Source organism: Eubalaena glacialis, chromosome 19 (genome assembly GCF_028564815.1).
Source record: "Eubalaena glacialis isolate mEubGla1 chromosome 19, mEubGla1.1.hap2.+ XY, whole genome shotgun sequence".
Taxonomy (NCBI): Eukaryota; Metazoa; Chordata; class Mammalia; order Artiodactyla; family Balaenidae; genus Eubalaena; species Eubalaena glacialis.
Genome location: NC_083734.1, coordinates 43719848 through 43730279, shown reverse-complemented (window position 1 = coordinate 43730279; position 10432 = coordinate 43719848). Strand labels below are relative to the sequence as shown.

At 39.6% G+C, this 10432-nt stretch overlaps 1 protein-coding gene across 1 annotated transcript; it reads right to left on the bottom strand.

Moving 5' to 3' along the window:
- Positions 1-8563: 8563 nt before the first annotated feature.
- Positions 8564-8941, bottom strand: LOC133079790 (keratin-associated protein 4-11-like). Its single transcript, XM_061175464.1, has one exon. It carries the CDS (start codon positions 8939-8941, stop codon positions 8564-8566), a length of 378 nt encoding a protein of 125 aa, XP_061031447.1.
- Between the last annotated feature and the right edge of the window lie 1491 nt (positions 8942-10432).

Sequence of the window (10432 nt, the reverse complement as noted above, 5' to 3'; positions counted from 1 at the left end):
GGCGGTTTCTGGGGTTGAGTTGGCTTGAGCTGGTGAGAGGAGTTGAGAGTTCTCAGGTGTGAATGTCTTCCTCCTGCTCTGGGCCCTTTATATACCCTGGCCAGCTGCTGATGACCCCCATGACACGTGGTCATTCCTAAATATCTGGGCAATTAAGTGAGGATTAGGCATTGACTAATAGTGGTTTTGGTAACCCTCCACCACATAATATCTACGCATACACACCACAGATATTTTTCATTTTCTTGTATTGTTTATTTTCATCAAATCTAGACATAGGATTAGAGTCTAGTGAATGTTCTTTTGCAATATTCCTAACTCATAAAAAAAGAACGTTTTCTAAATTATATTGGTATCTAATCACTCTACCCTTTTTCCCTGAAGTTAGCATTTTATTTGTGGACTTCAAAGACTTGCAAAATTGCCACGCAAACAGTGACTTGGTATTTACAGCCGTGCACGTGACGGTAACTGGCTAATCACAGCCCCCTAGTGCAGCCCAGCACTCACCTGCTTCCCAGGTGTCTCCTTCCGTGACTCGCTGAAAGGCTGTTTTGTCGTTTTCCGTATGAGGAGGGACCACATGGTACCCAGGATTGCTGCCACCTGGTTTAGTCACTCCTCCCCAGGAGGGCCTGGGTAGTCCTGCTTTGGTTGTTGGTGTCTCCCCATTCACCTCCAGGTGAATTCTGTGCCCTCCTTACCTTGTAAGCCAAACTCAACTTCTACCTTGATTGTAAAACCCTCATGAAGAATCCATTGCAATTTTTATCTGTGTAATTCATTTGGGATTAGTCATTGCATGTGTGGATTCTGGGAAGGGATGGCAGAGAATATATAGACCTATCTCCTCATTTTATAAGAGGGGTCATGTGGGTTCACCATGGTTACCCAATGGAGTATAGGTCTCCTCATTCCTCAGTAAGCAACTTGTACTATGAGTTTTCTGGTTTTCAGGCTCTGTAGACGATAGTTTTCAGACAGAAGAGAGAATGTCTCAAGTATATTTTCCTTCCCCAGTTTTATTGAGATATAATTGACTATCTCAAGTAGCATCTCGAAAAGTGGTACTGGAAGGGAATTAGGAAACGTCTTACCCCAATGACAGATAATCCAAAAGGGCCTCAGGGCTTGCGTGCTGGGTCAGCATGGAGGATCAAAACAGGTCAACTTATTGGAATGGGGAAGAGGGACTGCTTTTTCCCAGGTGTTGGTCTTAAAAGTATAGTCTGGTTTCCCTTGGTAACACATTGTGGCTCTGTGAGATATGCTCTTGTCTAATTCCTTTTATTGTTTTTTATTTGTACCTTCACCCTACACCTTACCCTTTATGAGTTCCATAAATTTACTTCTTTTTCTTAATTGAGATATAGTTGTTGTATAGTGTTGTGTTAGTTTCTACTGTACAGCAAAGTGAAGTAGAGTTCCCTGGGCTATACAGCAGGTTCTCATTAGTTATCTATTTTATACATATTAGTGCATATACGTCAATCCCAATCTCCATAAATTTACTTCTTATGTATGAAGTAGCTCTACACTTTTCCTTTGAATTTGAGAAAAAAAAAAGAATCCTGTCCAGTCAACCATGAAAAAAGAAGGGCCGAGGCCTTGCAAACCACTAATCAATGCTTTTAAAACATCATTTGTCCTAAAATTACCCCCTCAAGCTTCAAGGAGGAGGCTTTCTGTTGTTGTCATGGGGGTATTAGTTTTATTTTTGCTTCGATAATACCGTGGAAGATATCATGAATGTTAACTGTATCAAGTTCATTCTCTATATTCCTCATGCTAAGATCCCCTCTTGGCTCCTTTTATAATATTAGTTGATTTTTACTGTACAGACTAAAAAATTCTCCGAGATAGTGTGGCTGGAATTACATGCAATATTCTAGGCCAAGTCACATTATAACTTGATATAAAGGTAATATTTTCTGATTGGTTTACAAATAGCCTTTTTGTTTATGCCTAACATTCTGTGGACATTTTTTGGCCTCAACAGTCCTTTGAACTAGTGTATCATAGTCTTACAAGATATCTTGTTTTTTTTCTTAACTAGGCCGTTACTGGAAGCTTATACCCATTTTCCTCTAAGAACAGTTTATAATATTGTTATAAACTGGATTTTTTTTTTCTTCTCAATATATAAGAACTCTAAGTTACCATTTATCGAGTATTAGGTACAGTCCAGGGACTGTAATAGGTATCTTTACCTATCTTATTAATCATCATAACAGTCAACTGAGTTAAGTATTATTATCTCTACTTTATAGATGAAGAATTGAAACTTAGAGAGTTTAACTAATCTGCCCAAGGTTACACAACTCTTAAATAACTGGAATAACACAGCTCTGAAGAGTCTGGATTCATCCCAAGTATGCCTGACCCTTAGTCCTGTGTTTTAACATATATGCTTACAAAACCCAATGGGATTTTTCTTCAATTTAAGGTGAATAAATTCACTTTTTACTATCCATAAGAGCTTTAAAAAAAAGATTACCATGTATTTTTTTTAAACATCTTTATTGGAGTATAATTGCTTTACAATTGTGTGTTAGTTTCTGCTTTATAACAAAGTGAATCAGCTATACAAACTTTTGAGATATTTTGCATGTCCTTTCATTTCAGCCTCATACACAAAGTGGTCTGCGATGGTCCAGCTCCTGGAGACACTGTGTCTATCAGGGACTAGTGGGGGTGACCATGAGCTGGCGAGAAGCACATCCTAAAATGTCAAAATAAAATTAGGGGTAGGGGATTAAGAGATACAAACTATTATGTACAAAATAGATGAGCAACAAGGATATATCGTACAGCACAGGGAACCGTAACCACCATCCTGCAACAACCTGTGATGGAGTGTAATCTGTAAAAATACTGAATCACTATGCTGACACCCAAAACCAATAAAATACTGCAAATCAACTATACTTCAATAAAAAATAAACAAAATAAAATTTCAAATTAGAGGCTGTGTCTCATATGTCATATCATACACGTCTTAAAGCTTATTTTGCAGGGGTTTTTTTCAGGGATTAGACATCCACCCCATTAGGGAGTCAAGGTCTTCTTCAACTGTAAGGTTTGGTATCTTTTATTTTCTTCAAAAAGAGGCACAGTCCAAACCTGTGCTCCTGAAAATGGCCTGGGGGCGAGGATGCTCTGCGGATGTTGTTTAGAGTCTCCACGGTTATGTAAGGAAAACTGGTCCTCACTAGTGGATGCTGAATGTCTGGTTTTGCTTCCACATTGGAATGTGCTTTTCCCACCACACAAACTGCATGTTTTCCATAAGGTAAGACTGGGTCTGTGGTGCCAAAGATTAACTAAAGTTGGGGCCACTCCTCCTTGCTACATGTGCTGGGGTGATGGTTGGTCCAGGGGGCCATCCTGCCCCTCTGCCTCGATCCGGTCAGCACGTCCCTCTTCCCAGTCCACATTGGGGCTGTAGTGCTGGGGCTTCATGAGCGGGGACTTTCTCTTGTTGACTGGGACCCCCAAAGCCTAATCCCTGGCTCTTCTCTACTTGGCCGTGGAGCAATTGTGTGCAGTACAGGGTCGCCTGGGGAGGGGGAGTGTGGCTGTGGCTCTCCCTGGGGATGTGGACACCAGCAGTATAGAGATCTCGGGGAGTGCTCAGGCACACGAACTCTCCAAGAGGCATACATCCTGCCCGGGCCATCAGCAACAAGCCATAAGAGCTTCATTTTATCTATAAACCTAGAGATTATTATTAACCTAGCCCTCCAGAAAGTTTGTTGAAATAAAACACCCAACACAAACACTTGGGCACTCCCCTATTTTTATTTCCTTTATAGAAAACTATCTGGTTAATCTTTTCATACCGATTGGTGTATTAAGCTAGTTTCTTATTGCTGCCACAGTTGAATTAGTCAGCTACTGCTGCATAACTAGTAACCACAAACTCTTATAACATACAATAACAAGTATTTATTTCTTGGCCACTTGTCTGCAGTTCAGTTGGGTTTGGCTTTTTAAGGCTGGCCTTGGCTTCTGGCCATGGGTTAGTTTTGGACTTCCTTCTGAATTAGAGTTTCCAGATTTAGCAAATAAAAATACACATCCTTCAGTTAAATTTGAATTTCAAATAAACAGCAAATAATTTTTAGCGTAAGTATATCTAAGTATGCATGGGGCATACTTACCTAAAAGTTATTTGTTGTTTATCTGAAATTCCAATTAAGTGAGGCATCCTGCATTTTAGCTGGCAACCCTACTCTGACAGCACAAGCACAAGGGAGCAATTCTAGTCATGCAAACACATTCCAAGTCTTGGCTTGGGTCATGTCCTCTAACATCCCATTGGCCAAAGCAAGTCACATGGTGAAGTCCAAATCATGGGGTGGGAAAGGGGAAGAGAAGACTTCTCCCAGAGAGGTAGGAGAAGCAAAGAGTAATTATTAGTGAAGAATGATCTAATCCACCAGAGTGGCAAATCAGTTACTATAACAAGCTTTGTTTTGAATCTTGGACAAAGACTTTTAGAATGTCCAATTAGATTATGCCCACTGGATCTCCGTTCACGTGGGTAACTTTTATTTCCCTTCCTCTTTTCTTCCCGATCAACCAAGAAATGCCATTGATTAAACAGGGACTGCCTCGTTTCTCTATAAGAAATTCATGTTACCTATTTCCTGTTAGTTTATAGTTGATAAGGTGTTCAGGAGAAAAAAAATCTGGGAATTGCTCTAATTTTATGAAAGTGGCTATTGATTTAATCAAATATTTCATTAGAAATTATATTTTACTGTGTACTATAAGTACCAATTATTCCAATGACTAGCTGGTAAAATTTTCTCTTGGGAAAATTAATTAAAGGACTTCAGCAACACAGACACTAAACTAATATGAAACCCCCCTCTGACTATATATAGATTCTGGGTATAATTTTTAAAGTAGTAAATTTCTGAGCTTAAAAGAAAGAAAGTAAAAATTCCCAGGTGCCAGAATGAAGCAGGAACTCAAGAAATTGAGTTTTTCAATCTTTCAATTTTTCAATCTGTGAACTGGTGCTGAAGCTTCTTCAGGATATGGACCAATGACTTGGGACTGGGATTTTAATTTCCTTACTGAGACCAAAAGACATTACAAAAGAGTCTGGAGGGATCTCTCATCTGAGAAAGCCAGAACTAGAAATTCTTTGTAAGAGAAGCCCAGAGAATCTTGTTCTTTGGCAAATGTTAATAGAAGAAAAACAAATTCTATATTTGGAACTGCTTACAATTTGCGTTTCGAATTCAATTTTAGACTTTGCTTTGGTGTAGGAATCCCAAGCTGAGAAAATCATTTGTCTCAGGCCAGAGAAACCCCTGGGACTCCCAGAAGTAGCAAACTCTAAACCTGCATGAGGGTGAACCAGTGGAGGACCATTTCCTCATGTGATGTGTCATTATTTATCATGAGTTAATATTCTTCAGGAATTGTTTTATTATAGAACTTTCATGTTCCTTGGGTGTAGAAGTGTCCTCATGATTTTATTGTTTATTAACCAACCAAGTATTGGTCTTGGTTACATCTGAATAGTAGGGCTTCTGCTCTTGTTAGTTTGTTCGGTGTTATGGTCACAAATATGACTTTCCTCCACTCCTTCATCCACATGATTACCTAACACCAGAAACCACATGGTTCATCTAAATGACAGGGAAAATGGTGGCTCCCAAAGCCTTGCAGGGACATTCCTTTAGTGAAATTGCTTTTTTATCTCGGGGAGGAGATGGAGGGCACTGAAGAACAATTATTCCATTAACCCATAATAAAGCATCAGCTTTGACAGGAGATGATAGGAGAATTTGTCCAATTGCAGTATATCCTCCTAAATCAAAGAGGTGTTCTGGGTTCTCTGTCTTTTGAGACCAAGCCAATCACACTAAACTCTTTAGCTTCTGAGTCTCTTTAATGTCTTCTGCAAAGTTTCAGTAGTCTTAGTCTTTTGATAAAAAGAAGTAAAAAAGATGTAAATGAGTTCGTTTGTACACCTGAAAGTAACACAACATTGTAAATCAATTATACTCCAATAAAAAATTTTTAAAGTGGCACTCTCTGCCTCTTGACATTTTTACTTTTGTTTTTTAAGTAAAAAAAAAAAAAAAAAACCTTTTTGCTTTTTTCATCATATCAAATCTCAGGTGTGTAGGGGTCACACAGTCTCTTTTGTTACTAGGAGTTGACCAAATCTCTCAACTCATGAGCAGCTGATGTCAGGTGCTCACATGGGGCCATTCTGCAGTCTGGAAGTTCTCATGTTCCTTATTTCTCTTCTCTTAAATACAAAGAGCTGTCATTACCTGCAGCCCCACCTCTGTCAATAATAGTAGCCAAAATTTGCTCATTGTAATTCATAGAGGTGAATTTATTCACCTGCATGAATAAATACTTTTACTTAGTATTCAAATAACTGTAATACAGGAAGGAAAGGATCCTCAGGACTGACATTGGCTTGGCAGATCTTCCCCATTCTGCCTTAGCCCCACACTGGCCAGCAGTATCTTGTAACCCCTCCCATGAAGAGGTAGGTTCTATTTCCCCACTCTTTGTGTCTTGTTTGGTCTTATGACTTGCTTTGACCAATAGAACATCGTGGAAATAGTGTTATATGAGTTCTGGAATCTAAGCCTCAAGAGGTCTTGAAGCATCCCCTTTTCCCTCTTGGAAAAGCTCTACTATCATAAAAGAAGCCTAGTAGAGCCTGCCAGAGAATGAGAGACCATGTAAAGAAGAACCAAGACACCCCAGCTGACAAGTAGCACCAACTACCAGACATATAAATGAGGCCATCTTGGACCTTTTAGCCCCAGTTGAACTTTGAGACCAGTGCAGTGGCATGAGTGAGAAGAGGAAAGATCATAAGAATGCCCAGTCAATGCAGAGAATTGTGAGAAATAACAAATTGTTATTGTATTAGGCTATTGAGCTTTGGGGTGGTTTGTTAGGTAGCAATAGACAAGTGAGACAATCTTTACATATTCAATTTATTTATACATGTGAGAATCGCCCCTGTGGAGAATGTGGTCTTGGTGTCCACTTCACCTGAATGCCCACTAGTTTCCTCATCCTGGAAAAAGCCAGCATAGAAAGCATTTTAATGGATGATAATATGTGATAATGCTGCTTTAACTTTAATTTTTTTTTGTTTTAATATTTTTATGGACAGTTATAGAACATTATTTTGGAAAGTAATTTCTGATACTATCTAAAGCTGTTGCTATTTCAAATTCTAAATCAGGGGTTAGGAAATCTTGGCATTGCTTACTCACTGGGTAGGTTTCAATCTCCTTTGCAGAATTCAGTACCAGTGTGCTCACAGAGTCAGTGTGCACCCCAGCTGAGAACTACTCAAAATTACAAATTAATTTCAATTTAAAAAAATCTTTTAAAAAAGTGAGTTCTAAAATTCCAGCCTCCCAGTGCCAATATGCGTCAGAATGTTAAGTGAGGAGATATTTGAATTATGAGGAGAACCCTGAGAGACACACTCAGAAACATACCACACCAATCAGATGAGGCATGTTTTCTTAAAAATACAGTGAAATATAACTCATCGAGTTGTATTCACTAAGTTTGTACAGCTTTTTTACACATCAATCATACTTCAATAAAGTGGGTTTTTTTAAAAATGCAATGAAATATGCATATCTTCTCAACAGAACTCAATGGACATATGATCCACCTGTGATTATAATTTGGAAACCTTGTTTATTGAGTGAAAGGAATTGGGTACATTAAATTCTTTACAGGAGACTTTTCTTCTTTCTTTGGCACACACTCCACACTCAGAAATTTGGTTTTACCTTTTCTCCAAATGGGGCCAATGGTATTAAGGGGTGTAGTGTGTTTTAATTAAGAGCTAAAGACATGAATTAACTCTGTCCTAATTTAAGATATTAAGTGACATGCATGTGCACATACACATACACATTCATGCCACTTTTGTTCTAATATCTTAAATTATCTATATCTGATATAGCATTTATCATCGTGATTTCATCATGGGTTATCCTTCCTGTATCTTCATGTAAAATGTAGTTGCCTAGTTACTTCGTAAAATGAAAATAATAGAAAAAAATGCCAATGAATTCCTATGTGCAGAAAAGTTTATTGGAAAGCAGAGAAGTGACAAAACATAAGAAATTCACTCTCTGAGAAAATACAGGGTATAACTGGACCCCCCGGTCTGAGGGTGTCAAATCAGTGCCACTCAGGGGCTGCAGATAATGGCCACGTTGTTGAAAGGATAATCTAGACCCCCAAAGTGATCAGGTAGAATGAGAAATTTAGAGGATTGGGATAATTTCTTATCTGAGGGATTGCAAATTAATTCCTACTAGGTGCTGATATTGAAAGGAAAAGATAGCAAGGGAGAGAGTGTAAAACGAACCAGAATGTACTCACAGAGTCAATGGGACAGTGGTGCACTCATTGGAATCATGGGGTTCAACCCGCTGAATGACGTCCACCAGACTCCATGTGTCCTAAGGATCAGCACAAAAAAGGATCTACATCTGTGGGGACAGAGGACAACTGAGACAGTGGTCACAGGGCAGGGGGCTCAGCAGCAAGAGGAGGCACAGCACACGGGGCGGGGGCAGGTGGAGATGACACAGGTGGGGCGATAGCAAGTGACGTAGCAGGAGACCCGGCCACAGATTGGGCGCAAGCAGCAGCTGGGGCGGCAGCAACTAGAAATGCAGCATCTGGGGCAGCAGCAGGTGGGCTGGCAGCACCAAGACTGGCAACAGTGGGGCCTGCAGCAGCTAGAGATGCAGCAGGTAGGCCTGCAGCAGCTGGACACACAGCAGCTGGGACGGCAGCAGGTGGTCCTGCAACAAGTGATCTGGCAGCAGCTGGCGTGGCAGCAGGTCTCCTGGCAGAGACCTTGGCCACAGCTCTGGTCAGAGCAGACAGAGCTGCAACAGGAGCTGACCATGGTGTCAGAGGGTACAGGTTCTGGGCGGGTTTCCAGGAGAGAGAGGTTCTTGAGTTTGGGAGTCTACTTGGCGCACAGCCCCCTTTATACCCTGCTAAAGAGCTGCTATCATTGCTTCATTATTTCCTTGTTATTATTTATCCTACTAGAAAAACGTAATCTTTTAATTCCATAATTGTGTTTCTAGTTAAGTATTCCAAAATATCACATTTCCTTTTCCTGGTGTGCTCCTGTGTTTCCAGTTGAAAGACCTGTCACATTTTTTTCCCTAGTGGGTGTCACCTTTGTTCCTGGTGGGTGCAATGTCTTACAAAGCTCTCGTCACATGACTTTGATATTTTGCTTTTGAATGTGACATTCTCTCCTATCACTTTCCCCTGAACATCACAAAGAATGGTTCTTACAATGCTCATGTATCTTTCCTTGTCAAGGGTGAGGGGAACATGTGCTGGTCAGGTGAAACGCTAGAAAGGAATTAGAAAGACCCATTTGGGGGATGGGTTTACCCCCTCTAAAGAGGATGGCTGTGATCCTCTGTGGGCATCCTGGATGGTCAGGGAGATAGTGGGACTGCAAGGCAGTTTCAAACTCTGTGTCTGATCTTATTCCACCACCTCAAGCTGAGGCACTTAGCAATACTCACTGCTTTTAAATAGTAAAAACACATTTTTGCTCTATGTCTTCCAGGATAGGCATTAAGAGCGGGAAGTTTTGATTTATCTTTTAGTTGTCAAATTTGTACAATGGATATTTCATTACAGAAGCATTTGTTATATATAAACAATATTTGGAATTATTAAGCCTTCAAAAATATGTATCAAAGACATTCTTTTGGGTACTGAGAGACTATAACAGATAACTCTTCATCTTTTTCCTGTTGATACTTGAATAAGACACAGCATAGAAAACAGTTTGGCAACAGTTAAAAGAATGACAGTTACTTTTAATTGAAGAACTAAAATCAAAATATATAGTATGTGGTTAAGTTCCATACACCTTCAGTAAAAGGTGAGGAAATAATAACATTTATCATTTGTAAGGTATTCACTATGTACCCGGCATTATGTTGAATATCTTATATTTGTTTTTAATCTTTAATGCAACATATAATATAGTGTGTATTCTTATTATTCTTTTAAGCAATAGGCAAAAGAAGCATAGAGAAGTTAAGAGGAAAAAGAAACTTGTGGAAGATTAAACAGAAGGTAAGCTTGTCTTAGTCTTGGGACAGCTGAGGAAGGGGTGAAGAATAAAACTTGCAAGCCTTTGCTGAAGCTGTTTCATCTTCCTGGAGTGTTTTTTCTTTCTTGTCAGCTCTGCAAACTCCTATTCCTCTATCAAAAACCCAGCTTTCCCCTCAATGCTTCCCCCTCAATGATAAACTACCCCGTTCCACCTAATTTAGCACACTCTGCTGTACCAACAGTTATTTTCTACTATTCCCCCAGTTGCAGTGCAGATACCCTGAAGGTATGAGCTATGAAATTTAAT